The following is a 24,188-nucleotide window of genomic DNA, read 5'->3' as shown; positions in this document are numbered from 1 at the left end:
CATTGCCCTTCATAATAAGTGTGACTGTGTGGAAGTTAAAGCAACTGTCAGGTGTGCTGCGCAAAAGTGAATTGCGTGCATAGAGCACAGAAAAGAAGTGGAATCAAGAAGTGATTCATCACAAGCGCTATACCATTGGATCGTCAAATGAAAGATGCAGTGCTAACAGAACACACGAATTCCATCACACCTACGACAAGGACATGTCTCTTCTGTAAGGGTGAACACACCATAGAGTCATGTAGTAAACTAAAAGACAAGCCACACAAAGACAAGTTGGAATTTTTGAGAGGCAAAGGCCTGTGTTTTAGCTGCTTGAAGCATGGTCACATGAGCAAAGCCTGTAAAGTAAAGGTGAGCTGTCAAGTGTGTTCCTTAGCTCATCCCACACTGCTGCACATTAAGAAAAAGGACATGGTTGCTGAGCCAAAGAAGAGGACTGATAACTGTGAAGGTCAAACAGTTTTGAGTGCATTTGTCTGTGCAGAGTCTGATGGTTATGAGTTTACTGGGGACGGAGAAGATGACTGCACACTCGCAATAGTTCCTGTCCAAGTCAAAGCCAAGAAGGGAAGTGTGGTGGTGCAGACTTATGCTTTTCTGGACTCAGGGAGCTCTGCCACGTTCTTTACAAAGGCATTGATTGATGAGTTAAAGCTCAGTGGAAGGAAGACCGACATACTGCTGAGAACCATGAACGAAGAGAAACCTGTATGCACTTATGTGGTGTCTGGCATGGAAGTCAGCAGTTTGTCAGGCGGTGAGTTCCTTGAACTTCCAGATGTCTTCACACAAAGGTCAATACTTGTAGGTAAAGAAAACATACCCCAGCAGAAGGATCTTGAAAGGTGGTCTTACCTCAAAGAAATCTATCTTCCTCAAATTGAGGCCAACATTGGACTGCTCATTGGAGCAAATGTACCCAAAGCTATGGAGCCGTGGGAAGTGGTGAGCAGTGTTGGTAATGGACCATACGCTGTAAGAACCAAACTAGGTTGGACCGTGAATGGGCCCTTAAGGGAACTCTGCAGTCATGCAGATATGAGAAAACCGATGAAGACAATTTAGAGAACCTGTGGCTTCAACAGCTCAAGATGGATTTCCCTGAGGGAGGAAAACATGCTGAAGTAGAGATGTCTAGAGAAGATCATCAGTTCATGGACATGGTCATGGAATCAGCTAAACTGGTAGATGGTCAAAGAGCAAAATGGTCAACATGCCAAATAATCGCAAGATAGCTGAACAGCGAGCACACAACTTACAGCAGAAGTTCATCAGGAATGCCTGCTTTCAACAGAAATACACAGATTTCATGGAACAGCTTATTCAAAAGGGCTATGCAGTGCAGTTGTCCGATGAAGAATTGACACACACGGAAGGGAAAGTGTGGTATATACCGCACCATGCAGTATACCACCCAGTGAAACAGAAACTGAGAGATGTGTTCAACTGCACTGCATCCTATCAGGGCACACCCTTAAATGAGCAGATTCTTCAAGGTCCAGACCTGACCAGTAGTCTAATCGGTGTTGTAATCCGATTCAGACAAGAAACCGTTGCAATCATGGCAGATGTGGAAGCAATGTTCCACCAGGTTAGAGTGCCTGATGACGACTCTGATTTACTCAGATTCCTTTGGTGGACATGTGGTGACTATAACCAAGTCTTGACTGAGCACAAAATGACTGTACACTTGTTTGGGGCTATACCTTCACCTAGCTGTGCCAGTTTTGCTCTGAGAAAGTATACTGAAGACCAGAGTGGGCAGTTCAAAGCTGAAGTGGTAGAGACAGTGTTGCAGAATGTCTACAATGAAGACTGCCTGAAATCTGTTGCTACAGATGAAGCAGCCATATTAATGTGTCAGGACGTGATCAAATTCTGTCAGAAAGAGAAGTTCTCTGATGAGATTTTAGCTGTACTTAAGGGACAGAATGTGAAGCGCAGTAGCCACTTGTGTAAGCTGAACCCCGTGTTTCAAGATGGTCTGTTGCGAGTTGGTGGAAGGCTGTGTCAGTATCCTGTGTCAGTATCCTGTGCTTCGAGCATGTTACCTGCTTCTCACTTGTATAAGGAAGCGTGTCAATCTGCCAAAGGCGCTCAACGTTCTTGAAGGGCTCAATGGTCAGTGAGACCGTTGTTGTGAAAACACACTGCTGCGCGGGTGCTGGAATTTGGTCAGTGCTAGTGGGGCCTTGAAGAGACCAGCCAAGCTTGGTGTGGACTGCAATGGGTCCACCTTGCGGACCCAGACGCACCAACTCTATAGGTGTCAGGAGATGAGGCATGTCAGACCCGATGAGCAGCAGAGGTTGGGCATGGTCCACAGAAGGTAAAGGTAAGTTACGGAGGTGTTTGTATTGCTGTTGGAGATTTGTCAATGGTTACGAGTGTTCAGAGAGACCCAGGTTATCGGATGTGAATGCCTGATGTACAGTGCATCCGGAAAGTATTCACACCCCTTCACTTTCCCCACATTTTGTTATGTTACAGCCTTATTCCAAAATGGATTAAATTCCTTTTTTTCTCATCAATCTACACACAATACCCCATGATGACAAAGTGAAAAAGGTTTTGTAGAAATTTTGCAAATTTATTAAAAATAAAAAACTGAAATATTGCATGTACATAAGTATTCACACCCTTTGCTATGACACTCAAAATTGAGCTCAGGTTCATCCTGTTTCCACTGATCATCCTTGAGATGTTTCTACATCTTGACTGGAGTCCACCTGTAGTAAATTCAACTGAGTGGACATGATTTGGAAAGGCACACATCTGTCCATATAAGCTCCCACTGTTGACAGTGCATGTCAGAGCAGAAACCAAGCCATGAAGTCAAAGAAATTGTCTGTGGACCTCCGAGACAGGATTGTATCGAGGCACAGATCTGGGAAAGGTACAAAAAAAATTCTACAGCTTTGAAGGTCCTGAAGAGCACAGTGGTCTCTATCATTGGTAAATGGGAGAAGTTTGGATCCACCAGGACTCTTCCTAGAGCTGGCCGCCCTGCCAAACTGAGCAATCGGGGGAGAAGAGCCTTGGTCAGGGAGGTGACCAAGAACCCGATGGTCACTCTGACAGAGCTCCAGCATTCCTCTGTGGAGATGGGAGAACCTTCCAGAAGGACAACCATCTCTGCAGCACTCCACCAATCAGGCCTTTATGGTAGAGTGGCCAGACGGAAGCCTCTGCTCAGTAAAAGGCACATGACAGCCCGCTTGGAGTTTGCCAGAAAGCACCTAAAGGACTCTCAGACCATGAGAAACAAGATTCTCTGGTCTAATGAAACCAGGATTGAACTCTTTGGCCTGAATGCCAAACGTCACGTCTGGAGGAAACCAGGCACCTCTCATCACCTTGCTAATACCATCCCTACAGTGAAGCATGGTGGTGGCAGCATCATGCTGTGGGGATGTTTTTCAGCGGCAGGAACTGGGAGACTAGTCAGGATCAAGGGAAAGATGAATGGAGCAAAGTACAGAGAGATCCTTGATGAAAGCCTGCTCCAGAGCGCTCAGGACCTCAGACTGGGGCGAAGGTTTACCTTTCAACGCGACAACGACCCTAAGCACACAGCCAAGACAACGAAGGAGTGGCTTCGGGACAAGTCTGTGAATGTCCTTGAGTGGCCCACCCAGAGCCCAGACTTGAACCCCATTGAACATCTCTGGACCAAAGGCCTGAAAATAGCTGTGCAGCGACGCTCCCCATCTGACCTTACAGAGCTCGAGAGGATCTGAACAGAAGAATGGGAGAAATACCCCAAATATAGGTGTGCCAAGCTTGTAGCGTCATACCCAAGAAGACTTGAGGCTGTAATCGCTGCCAAGGGTGCCTCAAACAAGTACTGAGTAAAGGGTGTGAATACTTATGTACATGCAATATTTCAGTTTTTTATTTTTAATAAATTTGCAAAAATTTCTACAAAACCTTTTTCGCTTTGTCATTATGGGGTATTGTATGTAGATTGATGAGAAAAAAAGGAATTTAATCCATTTTGGAATAAGGCTGTAACATAACAAAATGTGGGGAAAGTGAAGGGGTGTGAATACTTTCCGGATGCACTGTATATGATACTTCTTGCTAGGTTTTGGCAGGAAAGACACGTGAAAGGTAACTGAAGCACCTTGGAGTTGCACTACATCTTGGCGAACAGTCCAGAGGATGAGCGTTTCAGGCTCTGAGGTGAGATTCAGATGTTGCACAGCTTGTGGCAGGATGATGCTTCACGCTGAGCCGTTGTCGAGTACAGCATACATCTCCAGTACTCAGTCTCCTTTGTGAAGCAGGACTTTCACAACCTCCAGCATCACTTTTGGGGACCTGTTCGGTCCGTCTAAGTACACCCTTGTAGTGGGAGCAGTCACCATGAGCACACTTTTCTGGGTTTGCTGGACTACGTCATGCAGTACCGTCAGGTGTTGCTCTTTGCAGGTGTTGCAGGGTCGCTTGAGGGTACAAGTGTCGGGCTTGTGAGATCGTCCACACTTCTAACACCGCTGTCCACCTGTTATCTATTCAGCAATTTGTTATACATCCATCCATTCATTATCCAAACCACTTATCCTGTTCTCAGGGTCGCAGGGATGCTGAAGCCTATCCCAGCAGTCATTGGGCGGCAGGCGGGGAGTCACCCTGGACAGGCCGCCAGGCCATCACAGGGCCTGATGGCCCTGTTCATCATACATGAATCAGCAATGTCTTGGCTTGACAAATCGTCCTCTTGTGTGAGCAAAGCTACAGGCTGGTATGTAATACAAATGCCTTGCAGCACTTGGACTGGTTGGTTTTGTATGTTTTTATGTTTAAAGATCGAAACTTTCAAAGTTAAAGTTAAAATGCTACAATATTAGTGTGAGATTCAACTTAGAGACGAGAGAGACATTGGTTGTAACGAACTCTTTACTTAGAACTTAGCAAAATTAGGATACTCAGCCATCAGGCTACATCTGCGTTTCTTCCAGTTTGGCTCATACTTAACATTACTTCCTGGTCTCGTCTCGCGAGAGCCCCCCATCAAAGACTAACCAGAGAGCATGCGCATTAACATAAGTCCCAATAAATTACACCCCTTTCCCCCAGTCAACAAAATCCGCCAAGTGGCGTGGAGGGTGCCGGTCTCTTGCCGGACACTGTAGAGGGGTAGTGGGCACAGGAATGGACACAGGACCAGAGGGATCTTCAACAGACCCGCTGGTCTCTGGTCGTGGCGTTTCCGACGAGGTAGACTCGAGCGGCCCATCTTCAGGTGACTGCTCACCAGGAACAATGGATTCTCCAGCGACCACATCCGTGCGTGCAGTCGCTCTACCACGCAGCTGATCCACGTGGCGTCGATGCATTTGCCCATCAGGAGTCTGCACTCTATATGAAACTGGGCCAGTAGGATCGGCTATCACACCAGGGACCCATTTGGGTCCCCCAGTGTAGCTCCTCATGTACACAGTGTCCTGTGGCCTAAAACATCTGTTTGGGCCTTGCAGCTTTTCTGCACTCACTTCCTGCTTGAGGTGCATCTCATTTTCATAGTCAGGATGAAGGCGATCAAAGGCCGTGGTAAGACGCCGGTTCATGAGAAGCTCGGCAGACTCTTTCCTGTTGCTGAATTGGGAGTCACATGCTGTGACAGCAGAAACCTAGCCAGGCGTGTCTGCCAGTCACCGATAGTGATCCTAGATAGGGCCTCCTTGGTTGTCTGGACCATACGTTCTGCTTGGCCATTTGAACGAGGATGGTAAGGGGCTGTAGTCACTGCTCTGATGCCATTCCGTCTGGCAAACTCTTTGAATTCTTCCGATGTGAAGGCTGCACCGTTGTTAGAAACAATGACATCTGGTAACCCGTGAGTTGCAAAGAGGAGCCTCATTGTGCTGATCGCTGCAGAGGAGGACATTGAATTCACCATGGCAACCTCTAACCACTTAGAGTGTGAGTCCACAATTATGAGAAATGTCTTCCCCTGGAATGGACCAGCAAAGTCAATGTGTAGCCAGGACCATTTCTTAGTTGTCCACTCCCAAGGGTGCAGCTGTGCTGTTGGTGGTGCATGACGAGTTCTCTGACAGGTTTCACAGGATTTTACTGTCTGTTCTATTGCTAAATCCATACCTGGCCACCAGGCATAACTCCTCCCCAGGCCCTTCATATACACAATGCCTGGGTGTGCATCATGCAGCATGGCTAGTACCTCCTCCCTCGCCAGGTTAGGAATAACTACACGACTCCCCCATAATAGACAGTCCTTGTGTGTGGACAGTTCATGGCGCCGGGTGAAAAATGGCTTGAAACGGCTGTCGGGTGTATCCACTGGCCAGCCATGCAGGACCCAGCGCAGCACCCGAGACAGAATTGGATCCTTCCGAGTAAGGGTGGCAATGTGTTTTGCATTCAGTGGGGCTTCATTTCCAGTAAGAGCACCTCCATGGGTGGAGGGGTCTCACGCATACCAGCGGGCAGTGGTAAGCGACTGAGGGCATCAGCATTTGCTAGCTGTTTGCCAGGGCGGTAGCACAATTCGTAATCGTAGGCCCCAAGAAGAACACTCCAGCGTAGCATGCGTGGGGACAGGACAGGTGGCATGGGCTTTGAGTGGTGTAGCAGGCCCAAAAGAGGTTTGTGGTCAGTAAAAACCACAAAGTGGCAACCAGCAAGGTACTGGTGAAATTTTTTGACTGCAAAAATGACCGCCAAGGCCTCCTTATCTATTTGAGCATAATTTCTTTCAGTGGAGGATAGTGTCCTCGAGGCAAAGACGATGGGAGCCTCCCGGCCATCAGACTCCATATGGAAGAGCAGCGCCCCCAAGCCATAAGGCGAAGCGTCACAAACAACGGCTAATGGCTTTGTTTCGTCATAGTGCGTGAGCACGCCATCAGCCTGAAGCAGTTGTTTTGCAGCAGTGTAAGCTTTTTTATGTGCGTCAGTCCACTGCCAGGGTGCAGACTGATCCAGGAGGCGGTGCAGCGGTTCTAAGATGGTAGCCTTGTTTGGCAAAAAACAGCTGTAAACATTGAGTAGGCCTAGGAATGACTGACGCTCCGTTTTGTTCCGGGGTGAAGGCGCCTTCTGAATAGCCTCAACTTTCTCCATAGTCGGCTGCACGCCATCCTTGTCCACAAGAAAACCTAAAAATTCAACTTGGTCAGCAGTAAACACACTCTTCTCCTTCTGTAGCCGCAATCCTGCTTCTGTGAATCATTCCAGCACTGCACGAAGATGGTCATTGTGCTGGTCAACAGTCTTTCCCACTATTAAGACATCGTCCAGGTACGGTTGCACGCCTGGTATACCGGCGAGGAGTGTATCCATGAAACGCTGAAATATGGACACAGCTGTCGATACTCCAAACTGCAGGCGGCGGGCCCGAAACAGCCCGTGATGGGTGCTTATAGTGAGAAGCTCTGCAGCCTCGTCATCCAGCACCAGCTGCTGGTAAGCTTGTTTGAGGTCCAATTTACTGAAAAGCACCCCCCCTGCCAGTCTGGAAAACAGTTCAGCCACCGTAGGAATGGGGTATACATCAGGTTTCACAACTGTATTCACAGTGCAGCGATAGTTCAAGCTCCTCGTCTAGCTTTGGTCGAAGGGCAAAGGGCACCGAACGTGCTTTAAAAAACTTGGGTGATGCTGTCGTATTAATATCAATAGCAATTGGAGGGGTTCGTGAAGCCCGAGGTCCTGGAAGACTTCTGCATATTCCATTAAGATGGACTCCACAGATTGTAAGCATACTCGGCGCACCCCCATTACAGAAATGCCCAGTGCCTCAAACCAGTCCCTGCCCAGTAGACTTGCCCCCTGACCTCGAACAATAATCAGTGGCAAAGTCTTGTGATTGCCTTGATACTGCACATCCACAAAAATCTTCCCATTAACTTGTAGTTCTGCTTGTGACCATTGTCTAAGCACACTACTGTCCTTGTGCAGTAAAGGTGGCTGGTCAGGCCACAAGGTGTTGTAACTGCACCCACTGATCAAGGAGCATGCGGCTCCAGAGTCCACCTCCATTACATGTGTTTTGTTATTCAGGATCACAGTGGCTTAATATGGCTTTTTTACATGAGCATACAGCTGCCTGCCCATGGTGTAAATGTCATATTCCTCTTCTTGTTGCCTAACAGTGTGTGTGTGTGTTGTTCGGCTTGAGGAACTGTGTCAGAAGAATCCGCTGATGCGACATCCCTGCTCTTTTTAAAACAAACACAAGAAATGTGCCCCCTTTTTTTGCAATAGTGGCATACAGCAGAGGTAAATTTGCAATGTTGTTGGTTGTGTGTGCCTCCACAACGAAAACATGGCTTTGCACCACCTTCTGCTACTGTTTGTTTCACTTTCAAAACGGTTTGACTTTGTGCAGTTTGATGAACTACTGCTGGCTGTGGTGGTCCCAGCTGGTTTGGTTGTAGTATTCGCGCATTTAACGTGGCTGTTTCCGCTGCAAGGGCTTTCTCCTCTGCTGCTTTGAATGTGAGTTCCTTTTCAGCCAGCAGGTGGCGCTGCAGCGCTTCATCTAGCACCCCACAGACAATTCTGTCACGCAGCATGGCTTCCAATTGGTCAAAAAAAGCGCAATGCACTGAGAGTTTACGGAGTTCAGCAATGTAGCTGGAGATTCCTTGGCCTTGCTTTTGTTTGCAATTGAGAAACTGAAAACGCTGAACAATTTGTGATGGAGGAGGACTGTAGTGGCGCTTCAAGGCCGATACTAAGTTTTCATAGGTGACGGCCGGAGGAAGGACGGGAGCGACCACCGAACGTAGTGTAGAATACATTGCAGCCCCACAGACGCTAAGCAAAATAGCGCGTTTCTTCTCCTCCCCGTCTACTCCATTTGCCAGGAAAAAACATTTCAGTCTCTCAATATACTCCTCAATGGCAGTGCCGGAGCCTTCATCAAACTCTCCTATGCGACCCAGCGTGGTCATGGTGATGTCGTTAGGCTACTCACAGATTCCTCGAAGCTGTAGTAGAATATCGGAGGTTGCTGATTTCCATCAATCAACTGTTCAGAACTGTTGGAGTTCGGATCCGCTTCGTCGCCAGTGTAAGATTCGACTTAGAGACGAGAGAGACATTGGTTGTAACGAACTCTTTACTTAGAACTTAGCAAAATTAGGATACTCAGCCATCAGGCTACATCTGCGTTTCTTCCAGTTCGCCTCATACTTAACGTTACTTCCTGGTCTCGTCTCGCGAGAGCCACCCATCAAAGACTAACCAGAGAGCATGCGCATTAACATAAGTCCCAATACATTACAATTAGAAGAAACCGTACAGTGCTACCATGGTACACGCTAAGCTGTAAAAAACGTAAAAATGCAAAAAAGTTTTTATAAAAGTCTTATTGGGGCTTTCTCAGTAAGTTTAAGAAAGGATTAACAAAAATAATATGAAACGTTGACAGGTTGCACTCACTTGGGTTAACAGCTAGTATTTCTATTGCAGTAAAACTGAGTAAGTACGTGGAAATTGCTTTTTTATATAAATAAAAGATGGTCAAAATACCATTTTCTTAATAGTGAATTTAAAAACAATATGCCATAGACAACACTGGTCGATTTAGTGTTAGACAATGAGGTCTTATTTCAGTCCTCATACTCTTATTGGAATAATTTAAGGCAAAAATGTTCACTCCACCACCCATTCTATGTTAATCAATAAATACAGAGACTGTAGCATATTCTACGCGGTGACCTTTCTAAAAATAAATGTAATATAGTTGATACCTAATGTCATCATGAAAAAACAGGATTTTTTTTTAAATTAAAAGCTATCAGCTATATGTTGTACTTTGACGTACCTCCGTCTTTAACTCCGTCGTTGAGTCACTGGTGAAATGCATTTCAGAAGTTGCATTAAAAATTTTGCAAATAAACCATGTACCCTGTTGGATTTCCTACCTACCTCTGTCCAAAAAACTTGCATAATGTTGTTGTAAGGTGCACAAATAAATCTCTCTGTTAAACTCGGTGGTGGGGCGGAGGATGCACTGATTCGATCCACACATTCTATTTTGGGACAAGGGGTGGCTTTTGCCAACAGGGGTACTACTGACCTAAATCCATTAACTATTCAGTGACCCTCTTGCTGTTTATGTCTTATCTAAGATGAAAAGAGTACAGACAATTGACACATTGTTTATTCAAAGACTTTGTTTCACTGCTTTAAGAGCCCATTGTTTTCAAAGTCGTAACTGAAAAGCTCATAAACCTCTTCATGTACAGTACAACACCATTTCCAGTTGCCAACGACTGGGCACTTACATGATTCATGTCATCGCTATATTACGTTAAATAGAGTTGAGCCCTTGAGGGCTGCAAAAAAAAGAAGAAAAAGCATCTGACATAGAAGCAAACGTCTACTAGAAACCCCTTATCCTATTTAGCCCCCAGGGGCGGGGGAGTAAATGTAGAAGAAATCGCCAGACGTAATTTTCATGCTTTACACCATGGATTTGAACATGTTAAGTGAACTATGAGACGTCTCATATTGGAGGAAGGAGAAGATATACATTATTAATCCCCGCGGGGATATTCATCCTCTGCATTTAACCCACCCAAGCCGTGTAGCTAGCACCAGGGCGACCGGGGACCAGGGGCACAAACTGGAGTATTAACCCTAACACACGTCTTTGATGGTAGGAGGAAACCGGGGCATCGGGCGGAAACCCACGCAGACAACATGAAACCTCCAAACACAGAAAGGACATGGGACGCCCTTGGGTTCGAACCTACGACCTTTTTGTTCTGCGGCCACGGTGCTAACCACTGTGGTGCACAGCTCTACTTCTACTTGAGAGTACGCTTTCAAGCATGTCTTATTAGTTTTGTCCACAGGGCGGGGCCTCATCGTCACTAGAGAAAAGTGGTGCTACACTCTAAATCTTCCCCCCATCATTTTGTGTTCTGACAGCCGGTTGTGGAGCTCGTCATGTCGGGCAGAAAGCCCCGGTCGGTGGCAAACCCTCTGGAGTCTGGGATCACCTCGCCGAGTGAGCGCATTTTGAAAGAATGCCACAGTTTGTACGTCGACAACGAAAACGGTAAATAGCGTAACGTAAATGTATGGATTCGGTGTTGTGCGAGCGTAACGCAACAGTAAACAGGCGTGTTTGTCGTGTTATGTAATGGCCCCAAACTCTTCAGGCAGACTCATTCTGAAGTTTCGGCAAAAAGCGACAGACGAACACGTGTATTGTTAAGTGTTTGCCTTTGCCATAAGAAGCTAATGAGTAAATCCCCGTCGTTTGTCATTATGAAGCGGTTGACACTGACCCTTGAGCAGCCTTTTTTTTTGCAGCTCCGATCGTTCAGCATTGGGGCAGTGCATGTAGTCGTGTGCCTTATGTGTGCCCTTGCGTTTTGCTACATACCTACAAGGCTTTTTGAACCAACATCCTGTATGCAGATTCAAACGTTTAATTTTGAACCACAATTTTAATTGTTCTTTCAATATTCTCATAAATATTGAAGCTGTTGGTTCCTCAGTTTTGCTGTCTCAAACTGGTATTTCAATAGAGTTGCGGTTATAAAACTGATAATGAGAAGTATGCTCAAGTCAGGTATAGGGTTGTGAATACAGTCCCCTATAGTTACATGCCATGCAGCATATATATGTATATTAATGTGTGTGTGTGTGTGTGTGTGTGTGTGTGTGTGTGTGTGTGTGTGTGTGTGTGTGTGTGTGGCGTTTCAGGCCTTGTAAAGATTGCCAACAGCCTGGGTGTCCGGCTCCTACCTCCAAGGAAGAAGATCATTGTGATGATAATGGGAAACCATTCTGCAGGGAAAAGTTCCTTCATTAACTGGTAATGCAGTTTATTATGCTTAGGATGTAATATTCACTTGGAACGTGCTAGTATGTTTTGGGGTACTTTGTTAAATCACAATTTTTGTACATGACTCATAACCATTTTATAATGCTAATGCCAATAGCACTTTTGCTTGGCAAATATAGTAGGAAGTGTTAAGTCATACCATTTAAAAAGCTAAATATGAACTACAGAGGGTTCACTTCTTCATGCTGGTTTTGGGCTCTGACAAATACTCGTGGAAAAAGTGGGAAATGCAAAAAAGCACCTCATGTTGTGATGTTCTCTTAATTTGAATTATTTTTGAGTTTCCACATAGTAAGGCCTAATAACAATCTACAATTGGCTAAGTGTTTTATTATTAATGTACTTCCATCCATCCATTATCCAAACCGCTTATCCTGCTCTCAGGGCTGCGGGGATGCTGGAGCCTATCCCAGCAGTCTTTGGGCGGCAGGCGGGGAGACACCTGGACAGGCCGCAGGCCATCACAGGGCTGACACACACACACACACACACACACACACACACACACACACACACACACACACACACACACACACACACACACACACACACATTCAAACCTAGGGACAATTTAGCATGGCCGATTCACCTGGACTGGACCGGATATTAGTATACTCATGAAACAGAATTAGAGAGAGTGGAAAACGCTGCTATGGTTGAAATACTATCCATCAGCTAATTCTGTCATGTTGACAGATAGTTGAGATTGAAGGGAGACTCAGTCTGCATCTATTCTTCTTCTTTTAAGTGGTGAATGGTCCATGTGATATTGATGCCCAGTTTGGATCATATGGCTGGCTAAACCCAGATTTTCTTTTGGAGGATATCGTTCTGATGTGTGGAGTGAGGTTAGTGGGTGAGTGTCACAGAGGTGGAAAAGGTTATTTTAAATCTCTGTAATGGATAAATCACTATCCTTTATAGAGCTCAAGTCTGTAGTGTCAGGTCACCTGTGAATTACAAGTTAGTATTTCCCATTTCATTAGATGTAATGTGATTATCACAGTGATTAGCCTATTCACACGCTCGGTGCATATACAAGTTAATAGGACAAAAGGGTTTTCTGTCTAGGCTCCTACATAGAGGTCTTGTAGGTCCAAGGTGAACCCTATCCCAAAATTATGTTGTCATTTAAATGAGACATCTACAATGTTACTCACACTAGTGTGACAAAACAAGGGATCAGATTTTGTGAATGGTAAAGGTAAAACATAAGATAAAGATGCTTTTTGAGCCCTTTTGGCATTGCTATCATTACAGGTATGTGGAAGAGCATATACAGAAGACAGGTGTTGCCATTGAAACGCAGGGATTTACCTTCATCACAAGTGGTCGTAAAAGAGAGTCATTGACGGTAAGAATAGTCTATTGGGGAACCACCACTTGTAGAGCTAACACAGTACTACTTAGGGTTTAGTGTGTGAGATTTGACAAAAACCTGTGTAGCCTGAGTATCCAAACAGAGAACCACTGACTGCCTACTGATGACATTGCAATGCACTCAGACTCCATTAGTGTTATTTGTTTTGTTTTTTTCTAGATTATTGAACTGTCAAGCCTTGAACAGTAGTCCATATTCAGAATTATAGCTGAAAGCCAGTCATAAAGATTGGTGAAATGAGGCAGTCAATGTTTCATTCTCTGTTGAGAGTGTCTCAGTCTGCATTCTGCTCTACCTACGCCTAGGGGATTGGTTGCATCAATACACACACACACACGCACGCACCTCTACAGCATGAATGAATGGATGAATACCTTTATTTGTCATTGCCCAGCTGTACAATGAAATTAAGTGCAACTCCCCAGTGGTACAAACAGGACAAAAACAACAATAATAAAAATATATAAATAAAATATATACAAAGAGACAAAATATAAATAGACACACGTTTGCAGCACAATCAACATATAGATAATATCTATTATTACACTTGCATGTAAGTAGTCTCAGAAACACATGCTCTATTTCTTCATTTTTAACCCCCCCTCTCTCTTTATACCCTACTGTGGTGTGAAGGAGATGAGGTTGAATAATATAATTACGGTAAAGGACTAGACTGGAAGGATTATCTGCTAGGTACAGGAGGAGCTTAAAGCAGTCGCTTCTAGCTACAGCAAAGCACCTCGCATTTAGATGGACTGTGTTGTTGGAAGTTCGGAGTGAGGACTCTATTCTAGTGGGTTGGACACTGTAGAGTCATCTGTCTGTACTTTATTTCTCTCAGTTTTTTTCCCCTCATCCACAGGGAAATGCAACACTACATCTCTACCCTCACTTTCGACCCCTCCTTGAATTTAAAGGTAAGTCTTCTCCTCATTTTCAAATCCTCTCAGTGGTTATAGGCTACACAACCTCTTAATGGTACCACAAACTAAAGATTGCTGTTGAAAAAGGCGAAAATGTTAAATGCTGTCTTTGTTTGCGCTAAAACTATTATCGATATCAACTATTATTGATATTTGTGCTGAGAGCCATATATTTCTAGTCTATCCACCTGTTACTCAAATCCATATTTATGTGCCTAAACCACTCAGTGTGTGTAATCTTATGTCTTCATATAGTAAAATGGCACAGCTATCACACAACAGCCAATGTCACATCTTTCATAATGGATACTTCCCACATGGTACATATTCCTTGTTCTGGGCTAGCCGCCACTACAACTCCTTGCTTTTTTATTGGTGCAGTATATACAGAACTGTAGTATTTGTTTATCTTGTTTTAGTATTGATAGGCTCATCACCAGAATTTCAGTACACAAAACAGCATCATTATCTTTGACCATAACCCCCAAATTCCAAGGAGAACATACTCATCCTTGCCATTTAATCAATGCAACTGGAGAAATCCCCAGGTGAAATGTGTATTTTTGTTGTCTTTTCTCCCCTTTGGCGTCATGCTACAAATTCAAAATGTAAAATGAGGAGACAGCCTGGTTGCCTTCAAGTCTTTTGTGATAGCACCAGTTACAGGGACTTGTAACAGGAACTCAGCAATATAAACAGGGTTTGTCAATAGGAGATGAATGGATTCATGGGCTGCAGCCAAGGATTTATACCTGGACAACAGATTATGCTGTGCAGTCCTACCAGTATCTCATCAGGGAAGCTCTACGAACTTATCTAAAAATGTATTGGTGCACATTGTAGGCTCTGGATTTTGTGTGTGTATGTATGTATGTATGTATGTATGTATGTATGTATGTATGTATGTATGTATGTATGTATGTATGTATGTATGTATGTATGTATGTATGTATGTATGTATGTATGTATGTATATATATACATACATATCATGCGTTGCGCACTCATCAGCTCATGAGCAGCTGATGAGTGCGCGATGCACACAACAGGCTTGTACTGCTATGTATTAACAGTTTTTTTCCTGCATCTGTATTGATATTCCACTCCTCATTAGTTGAGCACTTCTATCAACACCATTGACAGTTTCGGGGGGGGAAAACACTATATATATATATATATAGTTGCAATATGTTGCCACTACCTGGGTTCCCCAGTACAGAGACACAGACACAGATCATAAATGTGGGCACAACAGCCCATTTATTAAAACAACGATTACAAACACCAAAGTTAAAACTGTGTGAAAAAGACTAAAAACAAATTTTAATGAAAGGTCTCTTCAGCTCTTTCTCTCTGTTGTCTTAATTTGGGGTGTAGAACCAATTTATCTGTCCTGAGATAATTACACCAACTCAGGACCGCTGGTCCACACCCTACTCTGACACAAGTATATAAATGTATATGTATATATGTGCGTGTGTGTGTGTGTGTGTGTGTGTGTGTGTGTATATATGTATATATAGGTGTGTGTGTGTGTGTGTGTGTGTGTGTGTGTTTACAGTTTATTTTGTGGTTTTGTCCATTTCTGAGAAAGAGAACATATCCCATAATCAAGGCTATTTGATACTGTATGGTCAGTAAGACATGCATTCATGAAAGCTTCTCGGCTTTCTGTTTTGAGGTAGACTAGATTCTTCACCTTGATGACTAATGCTCGACTCTGAGTCACAGTCTCAGAGTGAATCAGGTTTATCATTTCACCATTCAGGGTCTCGTCTGACCACAGTCACACACACAACACAGCGCTGTTTGAGATCTGCCCATTTGAATTGCTAAAACTGAGGAAAGAAATGTAATCGGTTACAACACTGTATAATGGCATGTCTCGAGCGCGTTGGCTGAAACACTTAATGCGGCACCATATGCAGCAGCAGTGGTCGGGAGCTCGAGTACGGATGGGTTAGTGGTAATGTAGAAATGATTAATGGTCCTGTAGGAAGTCTCAGTGTGCCCATCTGAGTGAAGCATGTGTGTTGAGGAGGTGGGGGGCAGTAATGTCTTGTCTGTCCATTGACAGTATGTAGAGAGCGAGGGTGCACTGGGTGCGGAGTGCACACGGTATGGCGTGTGAGTCACACGCCCCATCGACAGCAGTGCAGTGGAGTCAGGAGGAGCTACTGAGAAATGTCACAGCCATTAGAGAGAGCAACAGCAACAGCAACAGCCTCACTCAGGAGAGCCACACCACAGGCCTTTGCCTCATCTCAGAAGGGATCTTTCCGGGAATACAGCTAGACTTTCAATCTCGACATCACCGCTACCCTTGGAAATACATAAGATATTTGTTTTTTTTTGTTTTTTTGTTTTTTGGTTTTTTTTGGGGTTTTTTTGCCAGTTACAGCAACTGAGGATGACTCATCAAAACACTATATATCCTTATGTGGGAGTAATGGCTGATTGCACCGTTTTTATTGCCTATCAAACTGTTATCAAGAGTTTATACGTCATGTTGTGTTTGAGTTGAATTATTGTAGTAATTATGGTTGTAATTTTAGTCTTAGATGATGCAGGAGTTTGGCTATAAATGTAGCCTGTTTGATTCTTTTGTGTCTTTTGAATGGGTTTGCATCACATATGATGTACCCTGTCCAGTCCAACAAGTTCTTTTTTTTTGTCTTGATTGATGCAACCGTATTGCAGCCTTTGCCCATTTCCATGTGCATAAGACAAACTCAGCACCATATGGTGAGAGAATATCCCTCTCATTTGCTTTTCACCTTTCAAGTAGCTTGTAGGGCTTATCTCATTTAAAGAAACAGACATGTATGGATGGATAGCCGTCTTATGCGCTGTTTAGATGGAGTAGTATGATTGTTGTGCTATATCTTCCAAGTCACTGAAACAGGATTTTCTTTTTTTAACACTCTTCCAATACTTCCAGTAGACGTACGGCGATCTGAAGTAATGGTTCCTTAATGTTGTTTTAATTCTGCGCAACTGTCATACCTTGGAAAGCCACTGTCAAAATTGTTTGGCTTTGGCTGGATTGGCCCATCAGCGTGTGACAATGGGAACACCTTTTAAACCGAAGTGCGTGCTGTGGATTTATTTAGTTGACCTTGTTGATGGAAGAGAACCATAAGGAAATGCTAATTTGCCACAGCAGCAGTGGCTGTGGTCACTGCAGCACAAGAGTGCGATTTGTACTGGCTGTTGACACCTGCCTCCTGCAATGAAATGGCCTCAGTGTGTGTGTGTGTGTGTGTGTGTGTGTGTGTGTGTGTGTGTGTGTGTGTGTGTGTGTGTGTGTGTGTGTGTGTGTGTGTGTGTGGGGAGTGAGATTGGTGGAGTGGGGGTTGGTGATGGGGCTTCTTAGCAGTCATCCTGCTCGGATGCTCAAAGAGACGACGTTTTTGGAGGAGAGAGATTGATTCAAACTGTTGCATATTGTTTGTGGAATAATGTAACCCGGTAGCGCGTTGCTTCACAGTCGTTCTTCACTGGCTAGCTTTATGTCCCACGCCCTACGCTAAAGCTGCCAGTTGAAGAGCTGTTGTGTGTAACCATGACAACAGACATCTCTGCAGAGGGGGCAGTGAGAGAAGTCAGGCCTGACAAATCGCTTCAGGAATCAAGTGGATGTTTAATCTGTGAGGGTGTGGCCATCGATTGGGTCTGCCTTGGGGGATTCTTAACAGTTGCTGTATTGGAGATTGCTAATGGGCTATGTATCATTGATCTCAAACATTCCAGATGTGCAGTCATATCTTTACACACAACATGCATAATGATCTTTATGTGGACAATCTCAACATATGTATTTTTTTAACTTAATATAAAACTGTTGACATTTTTATATGAAAGAACAAAAAGTTGAGTGGGCGCAGCCTGTTTGTATCACCTCCTTCACCTCTCCAAGTATTGACCACACTGCGGCTTTCAGTAACAAATAAAATGGTTATAAGAGGTGACAGACCTCTGCAGCAGCTCAACTTCTTATTTATCACCTTGAGCTTATCTTGAAGGAGGTAAGTGTATGTACACTGATGAGCCAAAACATTATGAGCACCTGCCTAATAGCTGTTGGTCCTCTGTGTGCTGCCAAAACAGTGCCGACTGCTCAAGGCATGGGCTCCACAAGACCCCTGACAGTGTTCTGTGGTATCTGGCACCAAAACATTAACAGCAGATTCTTCAAGTCCTGTAAGTTGCAAGGTGGAGCTACAATGGATTGGACTTGTCGGTCCAGCACATCCCACAGATGCTCAATCGGATTGAGATCTGGAACAGTTCATGTTCTTCAAACCATTCCCAAACAATGTATGCAGTGTGGCAGGGCCCATTATCCTGCTGAAAGAGGCCACTGCCATCAGGGAATATCATTGCCATAAAGGGGTGTACCTGGTCTACAACCACGCTTAGGTAGGTGGCACATGTCAAATTGATGTCCACATGAATGGCTGGACCCAGAGTTTCCCAGCAGAACATTGCCCAGAGCACCACACTGCCTCCACTGGCTTGTCATCTTCTTACAGTGTATCTTGGTGCCATCACTTTCCCAGGTAAATGGCGCACACATACATGGCCAGCCACGTGATCTAAAAGAAAACAGGACTCATCGGACCAGGCAACCTTCTACTACTCAGAGGTCCAGTACCGAAGCTCACGTACCCACTGTAGGCATTTTCGACGATGGACGGGTCAGCATGGGCGCTCGTGACTGGTCTGTGGCTATGTAGCACCATACGCAGCAAGGTGTCATGCAGCATGTTGTGACCCATTCCTTCCGTGACCATCATTAAAATTTTCTGTGACTTGTGCCTCAGTAGATCTTCCTTCAGTTCAGACCAGACGGAATAGCCTTCATTGCCCCTGCCCATCAATAAGCCTTGGGTGCACAACACCCTATCACTGGTTTGTCCCTCCTCAGACCACTGTTGGTAGGTAATTACAGCTGCAAACAGGGAGTACCCCACAATCCTTGCTGTTTCAGAGATGCTCTGATGCAGTCCTCTGGCCATAAGAGTTTGGCCCTTGTCAAAGTCGCTCAGGTCTTTACTCCTGCCCATTTCTCCTGCATCCAACACGTTGACTATGAGAACTGATTGCTCTCTTACCATCTCATCTACCCAGACCTTGACATGTGCCCTTGTTTGAAGATGATCACTGTTATTTGGTTCACCTGTGAGTGGTTGTAATATTTTGGCTCATTAGTATATATATGCACACATATATAGATGTACAGCATCTGTCTATCCTAGGTGTTACAGATTACCTGTCAGCTGAGATCTCTACCTCAAAGCAGAAGAAGTTCAGCCTGGTTACGTTTGTGGACACACCAGGTTTGGTGGACGGGGACATGATCTACCCCTTTGATGTCAACAGTGCCATCACCTCGTTTGGTACGTTCTGACAGCTTAGCCCAGTCGGTCACCTTTCTAACACTGTCATATTTACGACATACATACCAATGGTATATTCTGCCTAATGGATCCTCTGTTTCCGGCCAATGTCTTTCATCAGGGGAACAGGCAGACCTGATCTTTGTGTTTTTCGACCCCATGGGCCAAGCATTGTGCAAGCGTACCCTGAACATAGTGGAGAAGCTGAGTGAGAAGTGCGGAGACAAGTTGTTGTTCTACCTCAGCAAGGCAGATGAGGCTGGGAAGGAAACAGACAGACAGGTAAGTATATCTGACCTGTGTGTAGGATCAAATATATTCAAGATCCTATTTTATATAGAAAATAACCCGTAGATATAAAAATTGTGTCCTTTAAACAGAGGGTGATGATGCAGATAGTCCAGGAACTGTGTCGGCGTCCTGGTCTCAACAAATGTGGTTTTGAGATGCCTACAATATACATCCCCAACCCACAGAAGGTAAAACTATTGGCCAGCTGTGCATCCTCACTATGGACAATTCCTGAAGCGATTGGGTGGGGCAAGTAGAATCGTAATTTCACATACAGTTTATAAAGCCATACTGACAACCATATTCATTCATGTTGGCCTTCACTTTTAACTGGTCTGACTTGCATACATTCAAGTCGCAGTTTCCATGTTTTTGGCTTTAATCTTTTAATTTAACTAAAGAACTTTACCATCAGATGCTTATATTAAATCTTGTGGGGGTTTTTTTTTGTCCCTTTGTATGATTTAAAATTTTTGATCCTCTTCTGTAGGTTGGTTTCCTTGTGAATTATGGTGGAATATTTTTGATGTAATTTAAGGCTCTCTTCCAGTCTTGGAATTGAGTGACTGTTGATTACTGTGGAATGTAAATTTCCTACACCATATAATCTAAGAGATGTGAATGGCAAGTAACACGATGAATAATTTGTAATATGATGAGCTGGGGAGTTATACTCTCTCAGGAGGAGCAATGGTTGTAAACCATGGCCTTTGATCAGCCATATTTGACAATGGCAGCCTGGTCTTGAGTAATTGCTTCCCTTGCTGTGATCAATGGTCAGGAGGCTGTGCTCGGCATGGTAGATTTGTGTATCCTTCCTGCACCAATTTATTTTTGCTGAGCGAGTGCAAGTTCACTCCCTGCAAAGTGCACATGGCTGTCAATCAATACACCCTCAGGATCTGTTGTGGAACTTTCCATCTTCTCCTCTCAGAATCAGAATCCGTTTTATTTGTGAAATAAGTTTTCAAATACCAGGAAATGAACAAGCCATTCACATTCTGCACATGTGAACATTTGTCCTATTTAGCCAAGCCGATGTGTGAATCAGATCGATGGGGTGTGTCAGACTATCGAGAAGACCATCAACCAGGCAGTTCAGAAGACCCTAAATCAGTTGGAGAAGGACTGTAACCTCATCTGTTCCACCATCGACAATAGACTAGCTCAGGATGGGTAAGAGCTCTTTACATTGAGAACAGTATGCATTACTGTGTTAGCGTTTATATTAAAGCTAGGTTGTCCTAAAGGAAAATTGACTGTGGTTAGTAGTATCCTTTTGGAAAATAAGACATATGTGTAGATACAAACATCATCTACTCTATACTATCCCCAACTGTTTGTAATATTAATATCTGTTAATTCCCTCTTCCTGTGGATTCTTGCAGGGCTGACGTGAGTTATAACAAAAGTGTCCGTCTTCACTCCTTCGTGTGCGGGGTCCTGGGTGTATTCCTTCCTATCCTCTTTATCCTCAGCTTCATTTTGAACACCTTCTCCAAACAGGAACAAGAGGAGCTTTTGGGAGAAGGGCTGGCCAGGACCCTTTCGGTCACTGCAGTATGATCTCAACTTTAATATCATATCCTTTTGTTCATGCTATATCCACATTGCATCCTGTATCACAAGATATAAGTCTGATTATGTTGTGAGTTGCAGCTGAGGAAAAAAAAAAATAAACAAACCATTCCATTTATATGTGGACTACACAAAGATTGTATTTCCCCTCATTTCTTTTTTCCTTTGGTTTATCTTGTTCTCTGACCGCTTGTTCAATAATTGTCTCCCCAGGGCATAATGGTGTATCTGTGGGACTGGATTCCAGAAGATGGACAAGTACTGTTTGTAATTGTTTTTGGTGCTTTTTGCTACTTCCTGGTATTTCTAGCCAAGTATTTTGCTCGGTAAGTATTACGAAAGTATAAGACGCATACACACATGCATGCACACACACATGATGGTCAAATAATCCTACAGTTACTAATGCTCAACTGCAAATCATATGCTAATCTCTACTTCAAAAAATATTTTGTCTTTATGAAGTACAGAAGAGGTTTTAATTAATGGTAAACCATACATGTACAGTAAAGGTTTATGTTCTCACAAGGGTAAATGACCATCACATGTGCACCTGGACACACACTAAACACTTAAATTCTGAGTGAATCTCCACTCAGAGTGATATTTGTTGTTATGCGGCTCTTCCTCAGCCAAGGGAATAAGACTCTGACTAAGAAGGAGAAGAGGAGCCTGGCAGAGTACAGTGATTATATTCAGGATGTCGTCAAAGACAGGAAGGTTGGAATTTTTTTTTCTTGAAGTGAGATATGCCAGATATGCCATTAACGTGTGTAATATTTGTTTTTGGTTAGCAGGTGTGGTAGATATATAACTGAGTTATGTTTTTGTTCGCCACATTTCAAACATTAGATTGTAAATCTAACCCAGTCCATTTCTTTCACCAGGGTAAATTGTACGAATGGTATCTCCAGCAATGTGCAGCTGAGTATGACTTCTAGTATTTGGTTGTGGGTAAGGGCTCCTTCAACACGTTATTCCAGGTGATGTTTTTCTATGTGAGCAACAAAGACTCTTGCACCGAATGATTATAAGTCTTGTCTGTTTTCTCAGTAAGACAAGTAGGGACTCGTCATCTGTGATTAAATGAAAGGCAGTTTAAATATCATCTCATAAGCAATCTAAATTAACATTAAAGTGCCTTAATCATTCACTTACAGGGAAAGCTGTGACTGTACACATTTCACAAGAGCAAAGGTGTCATAATGTGAATTTTACTTTTCAATGTCTGTGAATGCTCTCATTCATCCAGGTCTTGGTTATCCAAAGGAATTGAATCAAGTGCAACTGGACTTGGTGTATGTCCGTGAAGACGTTTCGCCTCTCATCCAAGAGGCTTCATCAGTTCGTGCCTTTCTGACTAGACCAAGCCAGTCTGTTAGACCAAGTCTGTTAGACCTAACAGGCTAGCTTGGTCTAGTCAGAAAGGCATGAACTGATGAAGCCTCTTGGATGAGAGGCAAAACGTCTTCACGGATATATACCAAGTCCAGTTGCACTTGATTAAATTCCTTTGGATTTACTTTTCAATGTGTGCAAAGCAGTGTTTATGCTGGAAACTATTGAACTGTTTACAAGTACGGCACATCTTCTTAACTACTTCAAAAGTAATTTGTAACAGCCAGCAGAATGTTTCTTTGTCCTCTGAGAGGCTGTTTTTGTGCATGTTGTGGTTTTCTAACTTTTTGCACTGTCCTGAAATAATACCATTACCCTCTCACTAGAACATGTACTGTTTTGTATTAAGTGACTGTTTGGACCCGTTTGCATTACTACACGCAACAACTCTGTGATGTTCACTGGACATAACAGTAAAACATAGAATGAATTTACTTTTAGTAGATTTTCATTGGGTAAGGCCAGATGTTCTCAGTGCTACAAAGGCGAGAAGCTTTCTCCTGCCTCCAAAGAGTATGCAAACGATACATCCAACACTGTCCTTGTCATTTGTATGGTATATTATTTTTTCGGGCGGTATATTTAATGCGTTGTCATGTGATGTTATTTAAGGAAAGCTCAACAGGAAGTGTAGAAAATGCACTGCCCTAGCCCAGTAGTAATAGTGAAACTGGTAGAGCTCAGTTCACCTTAGTCCGCTTTATAGTCTTCCAATGCACTGACATGGTTTCTCTTTTGCCGTCTGCTCCTGTTACCGAGTGCTAGATCAACTCCTTTTCTTTGGATCAGTGCATCAATGCAACTCCACAATATGTGACTTGTACAAAACCATGTAAAGCCTTAAATCAGTTGTTTGGTTGATGTATTTATTGCTCTTCAGAGGTGTCTTAAACTACTTGTGAATAACTCTGGTAAACCTTTCAGAAATGTTAGCTGTCTTGTTTGTGTTGTGCATACACAATGTGTTAGAATGGCTTTCAGGTATTGTCATGGTGAGGGACTTCTTTTGATCTTCCATGCTTTTTCAGCAATTACCTGGATTGTGACTTTTTCCAAAAAAAATTTTTTTTTACAATTTTATGAATTGTGGAATCGACTATTTTGTCTAGAAGCCAAGTAATCCTGCCTCAACGTGTCAAAAGTATGACGACTCGTAAATTTGCAGACCTTGTGTGTTTTATTATTATTGAATATTTTCCAGTGGCTGGTATTTATTTCTCTGCTTTCCTAGTTTAATAAACAAGTGTATGAACCAACTACAGATTGACAAACATTGTAAAATTAAACTGTAAAGCCAAACTCTTGAGCAGTAAAAAGTAATTGTTGAAGACTTTTATTTCAAAGTTTTAGTTATAAAAATACCATCCCAGGCTT

General features: G+C 43.6%; 1 protein-coding gene and 1 pseudogene across 1 annotated transcript; one reads left to right on the top strand and one right to left on the bottom strand.

Annotated features, from left to right (window-relative positions):
* Positions 1–5,537: 5,537 nt before the first annotated feature.
* Positions 5,538–6,615, bottom strand: LOC130126139 (uncharacterized protein K02A2.6-like; annotated as a pseudogene).
* A 4,313-nt stretch (positions 6,616–10,928) lies between these two features.
* si:dkey-98f17.5 (uncharacterized protein LOC569123 homolog) lies at positions 10,929–22,681 on the top strand. The gene is made up of 12 exons (XM_056285046.1): positions 10,929–11,044; positions 11,698–11,809; positions 13,100–13,193; positions 14,086–14,140; positions 19,407–19,547; positions 19,669–19,829; positions 19,928–20,026; positions 20,869–21,014; positions 21,227–21,398; positions 21,630–21,742; positions 22,049–22,136; positions 22,304–22,681. The coding sequence occupies exons 1-12, from the start codon at positions 10,933–10,935 to the stop codon at positions 22,355–22,357; spliced, it is 1,347 nt and encodes a 448-aa protein (XP_056141021.1). The 5' UTR covers positions 10,929–10,932; the 3' UTR covers positions 22,358–22,681.
* Positions 22,682–24,188: the final 1,507 nt, after the last annotated feature.

Source organism: Lampris incognitus, chromosome 1 (genome assembly GCF_029633865.1).
Source record: "Lampris incognitus isolate fLamInc1 chromosome 1, fLamInc1.hap2, whole genome shotgun sequence".
NCBI lineage: Eukaryota > Metazoa > Chordata > Actinopteri > Lampriformes > Lampridae > Lampris > Lampris incognitus.
Note: the sequence above shows the minus strand (reverse complement) of the source record. Positions and strands in the feature narration are given on the sequence as shown.